This window comes from Acomys minous (genome assembly GCF_964271855.1).
Source record: "Acomys minous genome assembly, chromosome: 6".
Lineage (NCBI taxonomy): Eukaryota > Metazoa > Chordata > Mammalia > Rodentia > Muridae > Acomys > Acomys minous.
The window spans coordinates 51,119,537-51,143,185 of NC_140487.1; the positions used below are offsets into that span (position 1 = coordinate 51,119,537).

Here is a 23,649-nt window from a genome sequence, read left to right on the forward strand (position 1 = left end):
TATATCTGAATAGGCAGACATTGCCTGTTTCTAGCTATTTACTATCTGATTAACTTTGAAAACATCTATTGGAGACTAAATAAAGCTCATTTCTGTCAAAAACTAAACTAGTACCTAATATGAATATAAGTTTGATTGACTTTTAACTTGCATTTCTTAATTATCCTAAACAGTTTGTAATAGCAGCTTAAGAAGGACTAGAACTTTATATTGCACTAAAATGAGTTGCATAGGTACAATACCTTAAACAAGAGTTGAAACATACACAATATGTTGTATCAAAAATAACCTTGTATTTTTCAATGTACAAAGATCCATAGCAATGTAAAAATTTTCATTTGTTAATGCTTTCTAGTTTAAAAGTAGATTCAATAATCTATCCTTTTATATGATCATTTCTATATCTTCCCTTTTTTTTTCATCCCTTTTCCCTTTGTTAGCCCCCAAACAGTAGATAGGCGAGAAAGACAAGAGGAAAGAAAAAGAAAGAGAGAAAGAAATCCCTGTATATAACCTTCTTTACTTTGTTTTCTCCCTGACTAAGACCATTAACAACTTGTAACCAGTCCCCCTTAAATGATGACAAACATCCATCACCCACTAAATGGCCAAAAACCACCCATCCCTCTTTTTGGCAATGGGGCGTCATTCTCTTAAAATTGCTTTCTGCTGTCTTGGGGTGACATTTTTGGATACTGGCCATATTCTAAGAGAACTAGCTGTGTCATTTGTTGTCCAGTCTCTGTATGATGGGAAAGTGCAGGCTTAACTGAATTTTTGCCTGGAACAATGTATGATGCTGGACAATCTTAACGAACTGTTTAGAAGTTTTCTGGATGCAGATTTTTGAGGAAACAGCTATTGAGGCAATCTATGAGGCTGAATCACCTGGACTTCTTGTCTTTGATGTCTGGTCCTTTTGCTCTGTAAACATATAAACTTTTAAAGTTAATATACATTTTTGCATTAACACATGTATGGAATGTATAGAATGTACAATTCACCTAAAGATGATTCTCTGCTCTTTGAGCAGGAAACATATCTGTCTTTCTTTATTAGTCAGCGTGTACCGTATAAACAAATTAATATAAATTTTCGTCCACTCCATATGAAAGGATGGCATGATGAGTCCTGAAGACTCTGTACCCAGCACGATTTATTGGCTATGCAGAGACATGTTCACATGTTTCAGCCAGTCTTGGAGCCTTTCCCAAGTAGAAGGATCAGCAATTTATGTTATGTGTTTTCTTGTTTTTCTCAGTTTCTTTCTTCATGTCTGCAGTCAGGTCTTTAGGAGGTCTCTCCTGGTCAGATCTAATCTATTAATTTTTTATGGAATCAGCAGCTTTTCTTCCTCTCCTTTGAATGGATGGATGGATGGATAGATGATAGCTATGTAGACAGATAGATAGAGCATTATACTAGTATGTAGATAGATAGTATATATCTTAGGGGCTCTTGCCCTCTCATGGCGTTCACACAGGGACTCCCTGTCACACATTGTCTGGTCTTAGTGGCTCTGAAACTGTGGAGGAAGATTCAGAAACTTCTTAATAATCCTTCACTGCAACATTGTTTCCTCATGCTCTTTTGATCATGAAACAACATTTGTATTGCTTGTTGCCCCACTTACTCTTGTTTACTGTAGAGCTGCATAATAGAACATACCACATGCCGTAATGATCATACCACAGGGTTAGTATTATGCTGGCTTTAAACTGCCTCTGTCACAGAAATGGTTTACTACTTATAGATTTAGCCTCAGGTAAGTTGTTGAGAAAAGGGCAAAAAGTAGCCAGCTTCTTTACCAAATTGTCATATGAATGGGCAATTAACTAGGAACCAAACAAGTGTATACATATTTCCTAGTGTATATATAGATGGATGGGTAGACAGAGAGGTAGAAAGACAGATGATAGATACATGGATGATAGGTTATAGATAGATGGATGCTAGGTGATAAGCAGATGGATGTTAGATGATAGATAGATAGATAGACAGACAGACAGATAGTTAAATCAATGATAATTAGACAGACAGATAGGTGATACTAGATATACTTGTATGTATCTGGCCCAGTTGCTGTTAAAGTTCTTCTTTCCTCTTGAGACTTGAACTTTACTGCTACAATCTGTGTTTCTCTCCACAGTCTTTCAGTCTCCTAGTAGGACAGCCTATTAAGCCCTGCTTACAGAATTCAACCACTTTTCTAGTTCAGATTACAAGTTGATTCTGTCTCCTGCCATACTGCTGAATTGTATTGTTTCTAGTAAGGACCTTGGACTCTCTAATGTATTTGTCCTGGCAGGTGGAATAGTTTGACTTGGTTTTGTACTTGATTCCCTCTAATTTCACTCTCATGTGTTTCAGCTAGTTGCATGGAGCACGGTATTGAAAGGGAACTGGGATAGTGAACATCCCTGTCTTGTTTCTGGCTTCACTAGGATAGGATTGCTTCAAGTTTTTCTCTATTTAGGATGATGTTGGCTGTGAGTTTCTCATATATAGCTTTTATTATGTTGAGGTATGTTCCCTATATTCCTGTGTTATCTAGGACTTTTATCATGGAGTCATGTTGAATTTTGTCAGAGGTCTTTCCTAAATAAATTGAGAAGATCATGTGATTTTTCTACTTAAGTCAGTTTATGTTGTCTGCTACATTGATTGACTTATGAATGCTGAACTGTCCTGGATTTCAAGGACCAAGCCAACTTGGTCATGCTGGATAATCTTTTCGATATATGTCTATCTGTATTGCAAGTATTTTGTTTCTATTCTTGTGTCTTCTTTAAGATCATTTAATTCTTTGAAAAAAATCTATGATTGTTCCTTTAAATTCTGTGTCTTGTGGTTCAACTAGGTATTTCTTTAGCAAACATATCTACAGGGCTGGTAGGTTTTGGAGAGAGAATGCTGAGTGACCTTTCATATTGTTTGTATTTTTGCAATGAGATCTGGGCGTGGGGACCTCTTTTGTTAGTTCTGTGTCTGGTATGGGTAGAGCAGGTTGGAACAGAGGAGATAATGTGGGAGTGAGTTTAAGCCTGAAGGTTGGAAATAACTCCGGTGGAATGAAGTCAGTTGAACAGGGTAGCCTGGGTTGGTGTGCAGGGTATGTGCCCTGATCCAAGTCTCTAGTGTAGGGTAGATCTGGCTGGGTAGAGAGGTTGCATGTGTTGTTCCAGGGTCTTGTGGGTTCCAGGCAGGCAGGGCCAGGTCCTGATGGAAGCTTAGAGGTTGGTTGCCACATAGGCACAGATGGCCAGACAAGGCCTGGACACTGGATCTTAGATCTGGCAGATTTAGGATGATGTGGTAAGATTCTGGAGAAGGGCATACAGATCTGCCTGCCTTGGTGAAGAGGCTCTTGTGCTTGTTAAAACCTAATGCTGTATCAGTTTTCATAGTGTACATTTTTCTAATCAGTGAGGAAGCGTTTTTCTGACTCTTACTCAAAACATTTTGCTAATTGTTTTGCTTTCTTACTCTCCAGGTTTTTAAGGAGGAAAAATACTTGAAAGAGGCCATGGAGTGCAGTGATGTGATTTGGCAGCGAGGTCTGCTCCGGAAAGGCTATGGAATCTGCCATGGGACCTCTGGAAATGGTTATTCCTTTTTGTCCCTTTACCATCTGACCCAGGATAAGAAGTACCTCTATCGAGCTTGCAAGGTGAGGGCACCTCTACCCACACAGCTCTGAACTTCCCAGAACAGAGCCTAAAAGCACAACTCCTCTTCTGTCTTAGAACCTACTCCTCCCAATCTGTGGTTTAATCTATTTCTTCTGGCACAGCCTTGTCCTTGGCCCTCTGTGTCTCAGTCTATGAGATAAAGCTCGCAAACATCAGTGTTACTCCAAAGAGCACAAGTTCTGGAATCATGGTGCTATATATTGACATTATTTTTTGTTTTTTTTTTGTTGTTGTTGTTTTTTTTTTTTTTTTTTTTGAGAAAAGGTCTCAACTTGCACAGATAGGCCTTGGTTTTGCTGTTGCCAAGCATGACCATGAACTCTGACCTTCCTGCTCCACCCCCGAAGTTCTAGAGTCACAGATCTTTGACATCATACTTGGCTTATAAAAATGTTTTATTGTCTTAAAGTATATTTATTCTTCAAGCCTTTATTTCTTCATTTGAAAAAATGGGGTGAAGATGACTATGTACCCAGGATGTTTCAAGAGTTAATTGATACAACACTGAGACTATTTACAGTTGTTTCTAGTTAAGTCCTTCATTGGTTCCCATTAAACCGCTTGTCAAACCTTCCCCCTTTCTCTGAGAGACTGTAGTGCTGCAGGCCTTGACCCTTCCTAGTCCACTAATTCTTCTTCTCATCTTATGCCATTTTTAGGCACACCACACTAGAGAGCAACAGTGTCTAAACTGTTGTTAACTATTTCCTTCACCAAAAATGCACTTCCCCTTGTGATTTGCATAGCACCTCTTTGCCATTTCAGTGTTAAGTTTAACTATGACATTCCTCAGAGTCTTTAAGACTGCCCATGGAAGGATCACCCAGTCATTTATTCAATGTTTTGTTTATTGCTTGGCTCAAACTGGTGAAACATAAGATCCATGTTAGTCCTTATCTAGGGTACTTCCTTATAATATGTACATCAATAGCACAAGGCCCCAAATATACTTTGAGTGCATTTTCATGAATAGCATGAAGCCAAACATGGTAAATGGTTGCTTGTATGTTTATTACCCTGCATGTTTCACATGGTGTAATTACATATATACTCTAAAATGATTAACGATTGATGAATACACCAAAATGTTTGCAGTAGCCCTTGACAGATGAAACATTATGGTTACCGTATTTTTAATACCATTTGGACAGTGAACCCTACTACCATTATGATTTTTTTTTGTCAACCCAAATAGAACAGGCCTCCCCATTTTGGAATCCCTCAGAATGCATTTATCTGTATGGTGCCCACACTCATAGAATGATTACTGGGTGCTATAGAAGAACAAGAGAGCAGTGCTCAGTTTAGTCCTGGGAGGTCAGAAAATGGTGGGTAGGCCAAAACTAGAAGGATTCATGAAAGTTATTCAAAGGAGGATGAGGAAAGTTGTAAAGAGAGGACATTGCCTGCCTAATGGCCTGGAGGTTGAAGGATCTAAGAGAATGATGTAAAGTTCCTGGTCAGTAGATCATGGGGTCAGGACAGGCAGGAGCTAGAGGCAAAGGTAAGTATAATGCTGGATGGTTAAATAAGTAGGGAGATCTTTTTCTTAAAGATGGTACTTTGTAGGTCAGTTAGGAAGGGAGTAGCCTGGGTAAGTGGCATACTTTCCTTTTATAATAGCTAATACAAAGCTACAGAGTCAGGAAACACCTCAGTGTATATGGAGAGAGAGCACGCCAGAGCTGTGGGATGCCACGGGAGGGGAGATGTTAGGACCTGAAGTCAGAGATGCACAGAGCAGTTCTCAACCTTGATTTACACCTGAGATTCATTGTGACCCACTCCTGACTATTTAAATAAAGAATCTCTCTTACTAGTGATTTTCAGGACCTAAGGGTTAATTTTAATAACCAGCCAGACTGAACACTGATTTGGAAAATGGATGGCCCATGTTAAGACTCTTCTTTAGAAAAATCACTGTGAATCTGGTGGGGAAGAACCAAGATGACCTTGGGTTTCCACATTGGTGTTTGTCGAATCATTAGTGGAGAAGTGATGAGTTACACACCAAGGCAAAGTCGTGATGTAAGAAGGAAGGCACTAACTTACTTAGGATGCAAAACCCGTAGAGTAGAGAGCTAAGGCTAGGTATTTCCACAGTGAAGAATTGTTCCAGCAACAGCTTAGAGGTGAGGACAGCAAGGTCGGGAAGCATCCCAAGCATGTTCTCTTGGAGCATGGCTGCAGGCCACGGAGAGCCAGTAACCAAGTCTGAGAGCAGGTTCATAGCCAGGGATTTTATTCAGATGAAGCTGGTGCTTGGAAGGAACAGGGTGCTGCTGAGTTAGTGCGCATTTCTTCTCCAGGTGTCCCTACAGTGCTTTAAGGTAGCTGTAATCTACAGAAGAGACACAGGCAATGAAAGGTCCCTCATTCTCATCCTGTAGGGTTTTTGGCCATACATTCCAGTCCAGAGCCCTGGAACCACTACTGACCAAACTGGACTCTTTAATTATTTTTTCAACATTTGTTTTTTTAAATTTTAAGTTATATATCTCTGTGTGTCTGTAGGAATGAGCATGGAAATGCAGGTGCCCCAAGAGGTCAAAGACGTCGGTTCCTATGAAGGCTGGAATTTCAGATGTTTGTGAGCCACCTGCTGTGTGTGGGTGCTTAGAACTGAACTATATGCTCTTAACCACTGAGCCCACTCTTTAGTTCTTATAAATTCATTAAAGTGTCCCATTCATTGCCTCTGACAAAATTCTATTCTTAAAAAGAACTGTCTTTCTTTTTAGTTTGCAGAATGGTGTCTAGATTACGGAGCACACGGGTGCCGCATTCCTGACAGACCCTATTCCCTCTTTGAAGGTATGAGTATAAAAAAATAAAATAAATCTATATATTTAAATATTTGGGCTAGTGAAATTGTTCTCTCTGTTCTGAGGACTAGCACTAGTACATTTGCTATTGCTTCAGGAAAACTTCAGAATTTTTGCGCTTGCAAGCACTCCAAAACGTTTAGAATTTCTGTGAAATAAGCACAAGGACATACCCTGGAAGGCTTACTGGATGGGGGGAGATGTTAAGTTTACTCTTCTGAATTTGCTTTGTAGTATTTTTTTTCTAGAGTCCTCTCAAAGGTATTTAGGGCTACTATTTGTTTCTGTTGGATTCTAATAGGTTCCTGATTTTTCTCTATTCTTTAAAATAAGCTTCTAGAACCCTTTCATCAAATAAAAACTTGTAGAGAAAGCTTGGACCAACACAAATATTCTTCAGTAGCAAAACAAAGAAACAGCCTCTGATATAGTACTCAGTAGACTACTAGCAGCCACCAACCAGACATGAACTGCAGGAACCTAAGAGAAGAATCTGGTCCCCGGAGGCTGTGTACAGATTCCATCCAGGTCAAGTTCTGAAACAGACAAAACTCAAGTGTGGCAGTCACCTCTAATGATGGAATGTAGAATGCAGGGACACATGGAACCACTCTAGGGTGATAAATCCTGATTGTGATGAAGGTTTGTTTGATACAGGTTGTACAGTTTGTCCAAAGGAAAAAAAGAACACTGAGGATTTATGTATTTGTTTGTGGGTGAATTTTATGGCAGAAGAAAACTAACTAAGCAAACTGAAGTTGTGAGGGGAGACACAGGAGGACAAGAAGCCCCCACCCAACTCCCAGTTCCTGTCAGTCAATTTCAAAAGCTGTTGTTTAATCAGCCCCCTGCTTAGGGGGAGGGATTTTGACATAAACAAAACACACTTCTTTGAAATTTACTTTCTCAGAAGCTAAAGAAGAGATAAAGTTGGATGGAGACTGTAAAATTTCTGAGAGGAAAGTTTCCTTTATTGACAAACACTTGGCAACATTCTTAAATTCCTCAGAGGCTTTTGTTTGCTTTTTAAAACCATACATGCTGATGATGGTGCTCAAGCCTTTACACCAATTAGATAAGCATCGTAGCACTGAGCTGCATCCGAGATCTGCATCCAGAGATGCTGCAGTATCATCTTACTTACTGCTGAGCCATCTCTCCAGCCCCACAGGGTCATCTTAACATCTCAAATGCAAGATAAGAACCCAAAAGCCACTTCAGACACTGAGGAGAGCTCAGTAGGAAAATGTGCTCATCACACAAGTGTAAGAATATGAGTTTCGGCTCCCAGAACCCAGATGTACAGAGGCAAAGCTCAAGTGTATAATCTCAGCATCTTAGAGAGGACCTGGGAAGCGAGACAGGGGGACTTCAGGAACTTGCCAGCCAGCCACACTGGTGTGCATGCAGTCGAAGACAATGGAGACCCTGTCTCAGCCAAAGTGGAAGGCAAGGACTGACACCTGAAGTTGTCTGCTAAAGTCTATACTCACACTGTGGCATGCACATGCCTGAATTCACACACACACACACATACACATGTATGCTCAATAGTAAAGAAAAGATGGTCTACTTTTCTGTTGGGTGCTGTTGGTAATAATGTCATTTTTAATTTATGATGGTACTTTCTCTTACGTCCTTAACAGCCCCTGGTAGAGGAAGGGATTAAATGTCACTTTGTCTTATCCACTAACCTGTGTGGTTCTTAAATGCTGCACATTTTCATTTGCAGGTATGGCTGGTGCTGTTCACTTTCTCTCTGACATGTTGGTACCAGAGACATCACGCTTTCCGGCATTTGAACTTGGGGTTTTGCAGAAGGATTAAAAAGGTGCAAAAAGACCACTAACATACCTGTTGGACCAAAAACCACTGACTGATTAGTGCCTGACACAGAACCTACTGGAAATCCTAAAAGAGGAAGAAAGAAGGGCAGAAACCTTCACAAGCCCCTTTTGTTGCAAAGACCCCCAAATTAGAGCATGAGTGATAGAAACCATGTCATCAGCACTCTGTGACAGCGTTTCCCTTAAAGGTGTGAAATATGAATTCTTCATCTCTAGGCCCCTTGTAGTGTGCATGTCTCTTGGTGCTTGTCTATAGGTGTAAACTGACTAACTAGAAAAGCCTCACTCATCACATGAACTCTCAGCTGAGCATGTGTGAGTGCTTAAGGCCGACAGCCACACATTTTTGTATATAGTATCTAAAATTAGGGTGTCATACAGCCGTGTGATGTCTGTCTTAAACATCAGCTAGCAAATCTAGATATCCTGTGAGAATACTATGTTAGCATTTTCCATGGGCACTTTTCCCAACGGCATGAGTGAGAGACAGCTTCCCAAACCAGAGGAAAGTAGGCAAGTCAGTGTGCATTTCAGAGCTCAGGAAGACACAGTTGACACTGCTCCCCTCTTTGTATGTTGTGGTCAACACAATTAATGACTAAACATTAAGAATTCTCGGACATTTACCCAAATACATATTATTAAAACAGACTCCACCTTACTGTTACTGAAATGGCTTACTAATATAAAACAGAGTAGCTATAATGCCAAATGGTTCCATCCATATCCCTTCCAATGATTAATTCACATTTTGGTAAATTATTAAAAGTATGAATTTTAAACTGATACATTCTTTATTTTTCATCCAGTTTGGGATGATAAATTCTAGGCTGAATTTATACATATAAAGATCAAAATAATCTAACCACGACAGTTATTTCTGGGTGATTTTAAAAATTATTTCTAAGGGCATTAAGTTCAATTCTTGTGCAGTTAGTAGTCAGTCCTTCACATGTTTCAGAGTTTGGTTGCTGTTTGTGGTGCAAGTGGGCTAGATTTCCTAAGTATGTTTTGTTTTGGAGGTAAAATGTTATTAAAAAAAAAAAACAAGTGGGACTGTGTAATAATCTGGACCTTAACACTTCCTAAGTGTCAGCCCTAGTTTCTACTTCTTTTATAAAGTAGGAAGAATGGTGACAATGTGAAAGAGAAGGCTTCTTCATGCACATACCATGGTGAGTGTGGAATCTTGCTGGTGGGGCTGGTACCCTGAACAACTGGCCTTCAGTGTCCTGATGGTGCCTCCTAGGTCTCTTCAGTGCAGGTCCTCCTGGCTCTGTGTCATGACCCTTCTCTTTCACCTTGGGTTGATGACATCTGTGTGTATAAATCCTGAAGGTCATCCTTCAGCTCACCTGCCGAGCTGGATAATGGGCTTCTCAGGGCCATCTAAGACCACTTCCTGAAGGCAGGGCAAACCATCACAAATAGGCTAAGGGGAAGCTGTTCTTTAGACCCCACGTACTGTCTATTCTCATTGAAACAACACATGGTTCATCCTTTTACCCATTTCATAAAAAACAATACAAGGCGGAGCTTATGTTTGGGATTCTTCTTGTTTAGTTTCTTGAAAGAAGCTTCTGGGGCTATCTCATAAGCCATTTTCTGCATCATGGTGTAGCTTGTGGGGCCTGGATATTGCCCAAGGGCCTTAAGAGCAGCAGTAGCAGGGTGACTCTCCCCAGTTTGACAGATACTAATATCTTTCTGACCAATATGCTGAGGGAAAAATAAAATACCCATAGAATAAATGATGAACATTTGGGTTACATATTTCCCTTTTAAGACAGGTGGGTTGGTACCTCCACTGTGTACCAACAGATGTGTATCTCAAGTGACAACATAGATGTTTTTCCTCATATCTGCTACACATGCTGCCCTGCTACAAAGGCTGTAGCATCATCCCATAAAGCAAAGGAGAAGTAACTTGTTAACCAGGACCGAGGGTTCACATGTGGCCATTTAAGAGTTGTTCGAAATCAAAATAAAGACCATCTCACTTTTGTTTCATAGGCTTGTTTATGTCAACAACTATATTCTAAATTGTTGAAAAAAATCTTAAAATATGTACACACAGAATACCATTTTGAAATCTGGAGGGGAAAAGTTAATGTCCACAAAAAGTGTTTGGGGTTCTTTGGTATTATTAATAAAAGACAGTTTTGTGGTGATGACTTATGGAGTCTTCATAATTCTCTCTTTTCTGTCTCAGTGGGTAGTTCTGTGATTCTCTTGGTCTTTATCTCTTGGCCACAGTCTAGTTTATACACTTATAATGGTCAAAAACAATGTGAATAGGCATGTGGCAGTACCAGCAATTTCAGTGCTACTTATGAGAAAGACAAATCTTTCTGAAAGCCCCTAGAGTAGTGTTCTACGAATCTTTCATTAGCCAGAATTTGTCATATTGCTTACTCTCACCTTAAGGAAGACTGAGTAAATTAAAATATGCAACTTACTCTGATTATGTAAAAGGCAAGACAGGGGTTAGATATATCAAGTAACCAAAGAGTTCAAATAAGTGAGCATTTAAGAATGGTAGTATATAGCAGGTGGCAGCACTGCTTAACTGAGTTGTTTTTTAGTGTCTTGGTTACTTTTCTATTGCTGTGACAAATCAGGCAAGGATAAAAGAAAACATTTAATTTGGGGGCTCTTAGCACAAGGAAGAGAGAGTTAACTTGTGAGCTTTTGAAACTTCAAAGCCTATTTCCAGTTACATCTCTAACAAGGCTATACCTCCCAACCCTTCCCAAACAGTTCTACCAGCTGGATACCAAACGTTCCACTATATGAGCCTATAGGGGCCGTTCTCATTCAAAGCACCACAGTGATAAAGGCTTGAAGAACTATGGTGCAGTCTGTGATATTGCTTGAGTCTGAGGTTGGCTTTAACACTTGAAGATCTTACGGCATCTGCACATCCTCAAAAACAAGGGGTGGGTGCTGTGGGGCTGGTCCTGGACTTTCTAGGCTTCTTCCACCTGAAATGAAGTGACAGCAATTCAAGAGGAGATTTGTGTGGAGCTATGTTTGGAAGTGGATGCTCTGGAGAACTACTTACTTATAATGTGTGTACTTAATGCTATATGTCATGTACGTATGTTTTTCATACAGTTCATGCTATATTTTATATTCTGTGTAACACTTATATTAGTCATTTTTCCATCACAATACAAAATACTCAAAAAGTTTAAGAAAGTTTATTAACTTTGGAAGTTTCAGTGTGGTCCCATTGCTGTCGGCCTATGGTGAGGAAGAACATCGTGGATCAGGAACATGTTACAAAGCAAAGTTGGCAGCCAGGAAGTACAAATGGGGAATGGCAAGATACTTTATCTCACTAGGTGCTACCATCTACATAGTTTTTTTTTCAACCATTCAGTTGTCGTTAATGAGAAACCTATCAAGAGGCAATCCATTGATGCGGTTGGAGCCCCCAGGATCTAATCACTCCATGAAAGGCCATAGCATATAGCTTCTGGAGAACATTTTAGATCCAAAACATGATACCTTTCCTATAACAGCTTCATCTTGCCAATCTTGGGTTGCCAAGCCTTTGCAAGAAGATGGTATCCATAAGCATTAAGAGATTTATGTAATGAACAAAAAAGGGGCTTTATCTCTTTCATTGGCAATCATCTGTAGTCTCTAATTCATTCAAAATTATTATCCATCAATGCTACATTATTATGGCTACAATGGTTTCCGCACGTAATTGTGTATAACACACAGTTTGTGCTGGCAAAGACTGATGGAAAAGATCAGTTCCATTTTTATGAATGTGACAAACGTCCAAAATTGAGGACTTATACTTTGATATAGCAACTTTTTTTCATATTTTATTCCAAAATATAGATGTTCATAAAAAGAATGAGAATGACAAATCACAGTAGCAGTCACAATAGACAAAAAGAATAACAAGGTGAGCAAAAGAGGTTGGAAAACTGTATTGTGACCATAAAGTCTGAAATGAAAAATGGGACTTAGCAGAGCTTAGTAAAAATCATAAGCAAGACGAAAGAATTTTATAATCAGAAAATTTGAGATAACGGTGGGCTACAGGAGGAAGAGGTACATTTATTCATGGGATAAGGCAATACTCTGTTCATGTTACTGTATTTGGTTGCCATCACCCACAGTAATGCCAGCAATCTGGGACAGCACGATGAAGGCTAATGGCTTACTAAACCTGTGAGTTGGCAAGAGATCACTGCTTCACAGACAACAGGCATTCTGTGCCTGGGAATGCTCACCTGTATCCTCTGTTACCAGACCACAGGGAGGGAAGGAGAATTCTTTTTTTAAACTTTTAATTGATTCTTTGTGAGTTTCACATCATGCACGCCAGGCACTTTCATCCCCCTGTGCCTGTCCTCTTATATCCATCTTGGCCCTTGCAACCCCCACCTCCAAATAAAGCACACAAGCAAAGAACAAAAACAAATAAAAAAAAAAAACCAAAGCATAGAAAACATCTCATTGCGGAAGCCCTAGTATGTCACAAGGAGTCCCATAGTGTATCTCTCTGCCCACATATCTTCACTTGTAAACATTCATTGCATTGACATCTCTGGCTACTGTGACAGCATTAATATTGGGTCCTAAGTAGGACTCCTCCTGGTTTGTCTTAAGAGTTTCTATTACTGCAACACAACACTATGACCAAAAAGCAAGTTGTGGAAGAAAGAGTTTATTTGGCTTGCACTTTCAGATCATAATCCATCAGTGGAGGAAGTCAGGACAGGAACTCAGGCAGGATTGGAACCTGGAGGCAGGAGCTGATGTTGAGGCAATGGAAGAGTGCTGCTTCCTGGCTTTCTTCCTTTGGCTTGCTCAGATTGCTTTCCTATAGAACCCAGGACTACCAGCCCATGGATGGCACCACTCACAATGGGTCTGGGCCACCCCCCCTCCCATTGATCACTAATTGAGAAAATGCCTTACTGATGGATCTATCATCTCTCCTAACACTTATTCTTTTCTTAGGCTGTTGGTTTAAGGGCATCAGAAGCCCAATGTGATCAGGGGAAGGTCTGAGCTTCCAGTTTATTGTTGGCTCCTGGCAGGAGCACTCCCCCCTCTGGAACCAAAACTTCTGGTCCAGCAGAAATTAGGGTTGCAGGAACAGGAAGCAAAAACTATCCTAGTGGGTCACTGGGAATGACTTCCATTTTCTATCCCTTGATTCCTGGCCCTGTGGATCCTGCTGGCTATAGGAGAAACTGTACCATACATCGGATGCTGAGTCAAAGCATAAACTGCGTTCTGAAGAACCTTGTCCCAGCCCTCCATGTTGCTACCACATAATCGGTGCTGTAACTGTTGCTTCAAAAGGCCACTCCATCGTTCTGTGAGGCCAGCTGCTTCAGGGTGGTGGGGAGCATGGTAAAACCAGTGGATTCCATGATTGTGGCAGTGAAATGAGTTCCTTGGTCAGAAGCAGTACTGTGTGGAATACCATGATGGTGGGTAAGGCATTCTGTAAGTCCACAGGTGGCAGTTTTGGCAGGAGCATTATGAGCAGGAAGGCAAATCCATAACTGGAATAAGTTGACACACAAAACCAGAAAATGGTCTACAAAGATTTCCATTAACTCCGAGTGTCTCTAGAGAGAGGGGAAGGCAGCACAAACACCCAAAATGCCAGTGCCTTTTATGTCTCTTCCGAATAAAAGATAAAGCAAGTTTTGTCTGGGACTTGTGGACTTTTTGATTCATACTCCAGGGACCACCTTCAGCAGCTCTCATTGGCCTGCAGCCCTCTGGCCTCTCTGTCCACGAGCCCTCTGTGATGCTCTGGGCCATGGTGGACTATGCATGAGGCAGCCTTTGTCCTCTAGCTCCTCATGTCAGTTTCTTCTCCCAGATCATAGCCTGTCTCACAGTCTTCTCCGCTACCACTTCCACCACACTGTGGTGATGGTGGATTTGACGTCTTCTTCAATGCTCTTCATATCTATGTCCCTACTCAGGCCACTTCTATCAGAGGAAGTAGAGGTACCAGTAGGCCGAGTGACCTGAGCCTACCACGTTGCCAAATAGTCTAGCTGCCCTCCCCCACCCCCAGTATTTTAGGAGTCTCTGGACCTTTCGACTCACCATCCAGTGGCCACCCTCAGCAGCTTTCGCCATTGTCAGCTGTACTCTTTTGGCCCCTCTGTCCACATGGTTGCCAACACTTGGAGAGGCCAGCTGTAAAGCCTCCTGTGTGCTTTTCTCAGTGCTCCTGACTTCACTGTGTTTAACCACGACACTATTGTAAAACCGTGGTTCCCCCCACTCTCTGGCACAATGGGCTGGATCTCTGGCGCCTTAATTTCAGCATTTTGCTGTTCTTGATTCAAGCTTCTAGAACCCTGGGGGAATTTTTCTGTTGTTTCTAAGCTGAATGGGCTAAGGTAAGAATTCAAAATACTAAGGATAAGTTTTGCAGAGAAATGCCTCCACAATTAGATAGGGGAGCTGATGTAATACAGGAGGGCACTTTAGGGTCAGAATGGAGGGATCTCTTCTCTCTAGGTGACAGAAAGGATAGAATAAAGAGATCACTAGGTGGATCTCTGTGAGTTTAAGACCAGCCTGGTTTATAAAGTGAGTTTCAGGAGAGCCAGGGCTGTTACCCAGAGAATCACTGACTCAAACTTAAATAAATAAATAAGTAAATAAATAAAACCCAAAACACCCCCAACCAAAAAAACCAAAACAAAACCAACACCCCAAACAAACAAACACCCTACAAAAGACCAAAAAAGATTCAGGGCCATAATTATGTAGACAGAGGGGAGGGAGGAACATAGCTGTATCTTCTCTGGTGCCAAGAAAAGCATCTGCAGGATGGTGATAAAGGAAATAATCTATGGGCCAGAGAGATGGCTCAGCTGTTACAGGCTATGCTCACAACAAAAAATATGAGGGGCTGGGATTACTCTCTTCAGGTCCATGAGGTTCTACTTTGTACAGCATCTCTCCATTCATTTGGATGGCAATTTCGCTACCCAGCATTGTGTCACTATAACAAATAGCAAAGAAAACCAAAGGTTATTTTGGCTCAATTTTCCAGGTTTCATCTCATGATCATGGGTTGGTCTTGTTTCTCTGGGCCTGTGATGAGGCAATCATACAAAGGCACATGATGGAGCAGAGCCACTTATTGTATAGCCAAAGAGAAACACAAATTTCAACTTTGGGAGATGAATTGAAAGGTCCCAATATCCACCTCAGAGATGTACCCTTAAAAATCAGAACATCTCTCATGAGGTCCTCCCTCTTCACGTTTCTACCACCTTATAATTCAAACCAGGTGTGGACCAAGCCTTTAACACATGGGCCTTGGAGGCGGGGGGGGGCATGTATTTTAGATTCAAAGTAGAGAGGAGATGTACAGATTGTGGGAAAGCTCGAAGAGGCTTAAGCTGCAAACACTTTTAACAGAAACACTGAGTAGCCTAAAGTCACTTCTTTAAATCAGGTAACAATTTGAGTAGCCTGCTTCCCAGAACCATGCAAAAGTCTTGGTAAGAGGTAAGCTTCTGGTCCATGCCTATACCTGGGCATCTCCTTCCTTCCTTCCTTCCTTCCTTCCTTCCTTCCTTCCTTCCTTCCTTCCTTCCTTCCTTCCTTTTTTCCTTTGTTCCTTCACTTCCCTGGTTGTGCTCCCTTCCAGTCTCACCTGTTTTCTTATCAGCCAATCACACCAGCCTTCTTTTATTTCAGAGATTACTCCATATTTTTGTTCTTGGCATCTTTTGTTGTTTTGACAGCTGCTTCTGATATGCTCATTGGAATTTGGAAAGCACAGATGAAGGTGTGTGAAGATTTTCCGTCTTAAGTCATGACCTTTGATTTGGAAACAACTATTTTTTCTGGGGGAAGTTGGCCAGGAGGGGTGTCTTCCCTGCCTAACATAGATGTGATGCAAGCAAGTGATGATCTTTTTGTTTGTTTGTTTCCTGTCTACCTAAGGGGTTTGAATGACATCAGCATTTGCCAAACCTATCCTTGAAATACCCCTAACCAAATAAATTGTTTTAACCAGTGTTCTGTTGCTGTGAAGAGAAACCATAACCACCATAACTCTTATGAAAAAAAAAACATTTAATTAGGGCTTGCTTACAGTTTCAGAGGTTTAAGCTATTATGGTCATGGCGGGAAACATGGCTGCGTGTCGGCAGACATGGTGTTGGAGAGGTAGTTGCCAATTGTACATCCAGGTCATCAGGCAGCAGGAAGAAAGCAAGCCTCGAGGCCTGACTTGAGCTTCTGAAACCTCAAAGCCCACCCCTTGTGTCACACTTCCTCCAACAAGGCCACACCTCCTAATCCTTGTCAAGCCCTGCCATTCCCTAATGACTACTAAGCATTCAAATATATGAGCCTGAGGGGCATTCTTATACAAATTACCATACAAATTAAAGGGCCGGCAAGATGGCTCAGCAGGTATGACATCTGTCACATAAGCCTGACAATCCAAGTTCTATCCCCAGACCCCAATGTAAAGGGGTAAGAGAAGAACTAACTCCACAAAGTTGTCCGCTGATCTCCATCTGTGCGTGGGAGACACACACAAACTCACACTCAAATTCACCCATCCTTAGATTTGGTCTTGGGCAGAAGGGCTGTGATACATCCAACTCTTCCCTTCCTACTTCCCCGAGAGGAGTATATAATTTGTAAGTTTGTAAAGTAGAAGATAATACAGAATTATGGTGCTTCTTAGACTATTCAGTTAACATAACACAGTCTGGCAATAACCTTGAAATAAATACTCCAAATGTGGGTCTACAAACAGAGAAGGGACCAGGCTTCTAAGGCAAGTATTTGAAGAAGTCAGAAGATAAAACTTAACGTCATTTACTAATTTAACCAAATGCAGTGTAGCTGTGGTGGCTAAATCAACAGTCACATCCAAGCAGCACAATGTCCTGAGAGCAGGACATTTGTTGTCTTGAGATGGGAGCTGCTCTCTTTTCTAGCCTGTCTTGCAGGACTGTCATGCAGTCCTTTGGCCTCAGATCGCAGAACAGCAGAGACCACACCCTGCATAACACCGTGCCCAGCTATACAGTGGAACTTTAAAGTGAGGGCCAGCTTACCATAGAAGGACAGAGCCACATGCCTGCTCCAACCCTGTTAGGTAAATAATTCTGCTTTTCAACTTGCTTCGGACAACTTTTTCCTATCTTGATTTTTCAAAACACGTATTCCTAGTAACACTTGGCTTCCAAGCATGTAGACAGAGCACATGATCTGCCCCCCATGTTAATTCATGATCCACTGTGCATGATTTCTCATGAGGAAGTCCACCTCCACCCCCTTTCCACTCCCCAGAGGGGGGAAAAAATCAAAGCACATGACCAAATTTGCTTTTATTTTTTTATACATAGGAAACAGGACCCTATCAAAAGAGAACAAAGAAGAAATAGGAGCCAATTGTTGCCAAGGAAGAGCATGCACAAGTCTGCTTCAGGTCTGTCCCCACGCAGTGGCTCTATAGGACCTCAGCACACATCAATGGAGCTGCTGAAAGGGTGAGCGTTACCCACCAAACACAAGGAAACAAGAATGCTGGGAAACACCCCAGAAAGTGCAATTTCCGTAGGTGTTGCCATTGTTTACAGCTGTAGGAATTCCAACGCAGGCTCAGTGGCAAACAAAATTTATCTTACACAGACGCTGGAGTATAAAATTGCTGAGCCCTATCAGTCATTCAGCTTCTCAAAAGGATTTGCTATCAAAAAAGATAAGACTTAGTCAGGGGCACTGAGTGAGTGCCTGGATTCAGCTGTTCCTGGATGCAATCCCAGGGGCAGCTCTGACTGTGCTTCTCCATTTGAAAAGGAACAGAGGAAATTGAAGTTAAAACCACAAGTGATAGAAGAGAGAGGAAATGTTTGGACCATATAGTCATCTTGATTGTAAACAGCAGACATTGTGCTTTGTTGTCTTATTTAAAACAAGGACCCAAGCAGGGAGAGGTACTGGGTCCAGTGACCAGAGACACAAAGGTGGTCAATGACTTGGGCGGCAGCATCTGTACCTATCTATCAAGTCCCCATGCGTTCTGTCCTTACACTAAGGCCATGCAGCTACTGTCCTGATCCCTGAACCCCTGCCTCATAAATACCCCAACGGAGAATGACACCATGCCTCCTGGTCTTGTAAAGAACACTCCATGTCCACTCGAGAGAGAGAGAGAGAGAGATGTTTGGATGCCCGATTCAACAAGTAACGATTTACCACAAGGCTCTGATTAGTTTGTTTAAAATGCCACTCCCTTTACTTGCAGCCCCAGTTCCCACCATGCTACACATAAATACTCTAGACATCTTACCTACACCACCTTGCCCTTACTACACAAGGTCTCACTCTGGGTTTAAATACATATCAACATGACTAACTACGCAAGGGAACATGACTCCTCACTGTTCACAACCCCCTCCACTACTTGTAAAGCTATGGGTGAGCTCTGACTCTCACCTGGGAAACGGAAGCTCTAACTACACCTTCTTTCTCTACTTCTGACTATGTGGTCTGTGCAACTAAGAAGGCTTCCACTGTTCTACTCACAAATGTCCCCTCTTCTGAGCCCAGCACATCTCTGCCAGGACCACATACCCGCCAGATCTTACTCAGAAGAGCGGCTCTTTCTTTGCTGGGCTTCTTTGGCTGCTCTTGCCCTCTCCAAGGGTCAATGTCACTACCCAGCCTAATGTGTCCCTCTGTTCGGAAGTGTCCATGAGACCCATCACCAGAACTACCTAAGGGAAGGGGGTTGGGACTCTCTGAGCAGTGACCCCAAGAGTTCACACTCTCCACTTGATCTCAAGGGACAGGACTCTTACTTCCATAAATGCACTAAAAGAAAAAAGAAACATGTTTTTCCATCTGGAGCCAGATCATGATTCATAAAATTCCATGTCTCCATTTAGAGCAGGGAGCTGTTTCCCCTGGCTTAAAGACATTCCCCTCTTCAACGGTCTTTAGTTAACTGCAGATTATGTCCAGCTGGGGCTTGAATCTTGACCCTCATTTTGCAGTGGAAGTAGCATGCACCTGGGTCTTTCCTTTTCCTGCAGAGGAAAGCCTGTTTTCCGAATGTGAGTGGAGACCAAACAGCGTCAACAGGCCTCCCTAGCACATCCACAGTTTGTATTAGGAGAATGGGCTGGGACAGTGGCCCTTGGAATTTCTTTGCCAACTACTGCATCATGGGAGATTTATCTCAGCCTGACTGTTTTTATCTGCCCCCTGACACATAGGCTATGCCTTCCTTTCCTCTTAGCCTCTCTCCCTGAGGATCTACCTTGGTCCCCTCCCAAGGAATGTCAACCCTCAGGGACTGCTGCCAGACTCTCTCAGAGAGCACAGACTACATCAGAAACAGAAGCAACAGAGGAGACAGTGTGGATTCAAATGTCCTCCACAAAAAACTTGAAGGAGAACTGGGCTTGCCTTGAAAATAGCAGAGCGATTTCCTCTTGGACCATCCTATAGCAAGAATCAGTGAGGACGGGGAGGACACACAGAAGGGCGTGTCCAGCCTCTGCCTTGATGTAGCATCTTGCTACTTGTCCTTCACCACCTGTTCATAGGGTGGAGGGGGTGTGTTGCAGTAGGAAGGAGGGGGTGGGTAAGTTGTGCCTCCGTGGGGTGAACCGGGCTGGACCTGGAAAGCCATTGCCATGGTATTGCCAACAGGATTCATCCCGGGTCCTCCTGGGTCAGTGTAATATGGCGGCCCCATTTGCTGTGGTCCTGAAAAACAGATAGCCATACATGAGTGCAAAAGAGAACAACCCGACATCTGGCACATCTCAATACTGCCAGGCCCCTTCTGCCCACCTCATTCACTGCACTACTCTCTACTGGGAACAGAACACTTCTCAGTACAGAAAATACCTATATTTGGTAACAAGCCAGAGGAGCATGCATAGTCTTGTAGTCAGGGGACACACTCCCTCTGGAGAGAGATAGTGTTGAAATAGCCATCTGTCTTCAGAGTGCACTAAAGCTCAGGAGAATGAAAGGATGACGGATTCTCCTACGGAGGCACAGGTCTCTAGCACAGACTCCAAGAGCTGAAAGCGAGCCAGCTGGCTTTGAGAAAGCTGGTGAAACATGTGCTGGAAATATATGCCTAAGTCATGGTGAGGAAGCCACAGCGTAGGCAGCTGTCACAGCGCCCTGGCTGTGAGAAGATCCCCGAAATAACTTGTTCTCCTGACTCTTGGCCTAGATGTATCATAGTCCCGTTGGCATACTTCGAACACAACTTGCTGGAAATTCCATGTACATAAGTTAAGGTGTCCATTCCTGTACCATTTTATGAGGGCAAAAAAAATATCTGTCATCCAGGTGGGTTAAAGGCCTCAGGCAGGTAGGGAACTCCTACAGGTCCATGCTGAGGACACTTGGCAGTTTCCTGAGATATGTCTGCTTCTTCTGTAACAGAAGGAAGGGGCTATTATATACACTTACTTAGCCTTCTGCTCCTGAGGACCAGAGGAGGAGGAAGGGGGGGGGGGCGGCAATTTTCTGTACTAGAGATATAGCTTGGGCTGTGTTTGCAATGTCCCAAGAGTGGGGCTACTCAAAGTAACACTGGCGTGTCAGCTCATAGATTTTGTAGGAATTAGCTGGATTTATCTTAATATTTTATAAAATATTTGAACTTGGAGATGCATTTAGAATATTAAAAAAATTTAAACAGAATAGACAAGAGGTAGGCATATATCGTTTAACTGAGAAACTTGACAACTACCAGACCTGAAATATGCTGGAAAACTGGGTTTTCCACACTCAGGAGTGTGGTTGAAGCTACAGGGGCAGCAGTGGCAGATGGTGCCTAGTGGTTAGCAGCTGAAGGCTCCCACTAGACAGACAACACGGCAGGAATTGGGACAGCTTAGCCAGAGACAGAGGTGCTCAGAGGAAGTCCACAATCCAGACCTCTCCAGAGTTCTGTTGAGTTAGCTGGAAGATTCAGTGCCTAGGCCCTGACGAAACAGTCACTCAGGCTCCCAAGAAGGTGAAAGCAGATGGCTACAGCTTTGGTTCAGGCAGAGATGCATGCCCAGGAGCGTGAGAGCAGAGAGATGTCACTACATGTATGAAAGCCAGCAAGTTAGGCACATGTCTCCAGACTTGAGAGAGAACATTTCAAAGACCCAAATGTATACCTGATTCTATGGAAATCAAAAGAACCTCAGAAGTATAGGCAACCGCATCACGCATAATATGAAGATAACAAATGTTCCCAAAGAAACACACACACACACATCCCCTGTAAAGGACAAGTCTGCAAGGCGGGATTAAAAACACAGATTGAAACTGGGAAAAACAAAGGTTCAGGGAGATGAAACACAGAGCATGACTGGGCAAAGACTTCCTGGTGCGTAGAGGCGTTGACACAAAACCCACCACTCTCTCTCTCTTTTTAATTAATTTATTCATATTACATCTCAGTTGTTAGCCCATCCCTTGTATCCTCCCATTCCTCCCTTCCTCCCACTTCCCCCCTACTCCCCTCCCCTATGTCTGTGTCTGAGGGGGACCTCCTCCCCCTGTATACGCTCATAGGCTATCAAGTCTCTCCTTGGTGACCTATTATCCTTCCTCTGAGTGCCACCAGGTGTCCCCATCCAAGGGACATGGTCAAATATGGGGCACCAGAGTTTGTGTGAAAGTTAGATCTCCTTCTCTGCTCAACAGTGGAGAATGTTCTGTCCACTGGCTATTCTGGGTAGGGGTTCAAGGTTTACTGCCTATTTTTTCCTTGGCTCTTGCCATAGTTTGCGGAGGACCCCAGGGCCCAGACTCGCCTGTAGTTTTCCAGGACCCGCTGGATCCTTCTATTTCCTCATTCTCCCAGGCTTCTCACACCTAAAGTCTCAATAGGATGTCCTCCCCTCTTACCCATGTTCCTGGTAGATACAGTTTTTCATGGGGACATACAACTTGGACTAGTGTCTCGATATAAGTGAGTATATACCATTTAGCTCTTTTTGCTTCTGTGTGAACTCACTCATTATGACAATTTCTAGTTCAATCCATTTGTCCACAAATTTTGGAAATTCCTTGTTTTTAATAGCTGAGTAGTATTCCATAGTGTAGATGTGCCACAGTTTCTTTATCCATTCTTCTACTGAGGGACACGTAGGTTGTTTCCAATTTCTGGCTATTATGAATAAGGCAGCTATGAGCATGGTTGAGCATATGTCCCTGTTGTGTGGTAGTGCATCCTCTGGGTATATTCCAAGGAGTGGAATAGCTGGGTCTTGAGGAAGCCCTATTCCCATTTTTCTGGGAAAGCGCCAGATAGCTTTCCAAAGTGGTTGTACTAGTTTGCATTCCCACCAGCAATGAAGGAGTGTTCCTCTTTCTCCACACCCTCGCCAGCATGAGGTGTCAGTTGAGTTATTGATCTTAGCCATTCCGATGGGTGTAAGATGGAATCTCAGTGTCGTTTTGATTTGCATTTCTCTGATGACTAGGGAGGTCGAGCATTTCTTTAAGTGTTTCTCAGCCATTTGATATTCCTCTATTGAGAATTTTCTGTTTAGTTCTGTGCCCCATTTCTCTATTGGGTTATTTGGTTTGGTGGTGTTTAATTTCTTGAGTTCTTTATATATTTTGGATATTAGACCTTTGTCAGATGAAGAGTTGGTGAAGATCTTTTCCCAGTCTGTAGGCTGTCGCTTTGTTCTCTTGACAGTGTAACCTGCCTTACAGAAGTTTCTCAGCTTCATGAGGTCCCATTTATTGTTGATGTTAAGGCCTGGGCTGTTGGTGTTCTGTTCAGGAAGTTGTCTCCTGTGCCTTTGAGTTCCAGACTCTTCCCCACTTTTTCCGCTAACTGGGTTAATGTCTGTGGTTTTATGTTGAGGTCTTTAATCCACTTGGACTTGAGTTTTGTGCATGGTGACAAATAGGAAACCCAGCACTCTCATCTCAAGAGGAGTAAGAGGTAGTTTATCCTGGAGCCTATCTGGGTGACCATGGCTCAGGAATACAGAACGCAAAAGGGACAGTGAGTCACCCTAGGTCTCACAGACTTCTGGCTTTCCATATCTCAACCAACATCACTTTCTCAGCTACTCAACTCTCTTCACTTGTCATCATTTATTGTGTATTCCCAATAAACCCCAAGCTTTCAATAAAAAAAAAAACACTTAGACTCCCCAGTTTCACAAGGAGCTTGACCTCTGACCCATACCTTCCCATTAGCTCAAAGCCCTACTCAGCCCATGGCTTCCCATGGCCAAGCAGCAGCCCCTTCGAGTG

General features: G+C 42.5%; 2 protein-coding genes across 3 annotated transcripts in view; one reads left to right on the plus strand and one right to left on the minus strand.

The window, feature by feature from the left end:
* LANCL2 (LanC like glutathione S-transferase 2) overlaps positions 1–10,538 on the plus strand; it is a 37,993-nt gene extending 27,455 nt beyond the window's left edge. Inside the window, exons 7-9 of the mRNA XM_084784993.1 lie at positions 3,494–3,670; positions 6,434–6,506; positions 8,250–10,538. Of these exons, the coding sequence (XP_084641119.1) occupies positions 3,494–3,670; positions 6,434–6,506; positions 8,250–8,344 (345 nt within the window). The 3' untranslated portion in view covers positions 8,345–10,538. The remainder of the gene's footprint in view (positions 1–3,493; positions 3,671–6,433; positions 6,507–8,249) is intronic.
* Positions 10,539–17,717: 7,179 nt separating this feature from the next.
* VOPP1 (VOPP1 WW domain binding protein) overlaps positions 17,718–23,649 on the minus strand; it is a 63,813-nt gene continuing 57,881 nt past the window's right edge. For both annotated transcript variants that reach the window (XM_084787323.1, XM_084787324.1), the window contains one exon: positions 17,718–20,121. In XM_084787323.1, the coding sequence (XP_084643449.1) occupies positions 19,931–20,121 (191 nt within the window). In that variant the 3' untranslated portion in view covers positions 17,718–19,930. The remainder of the gene's footprint in view (positions 20,122–23,649) is intronic.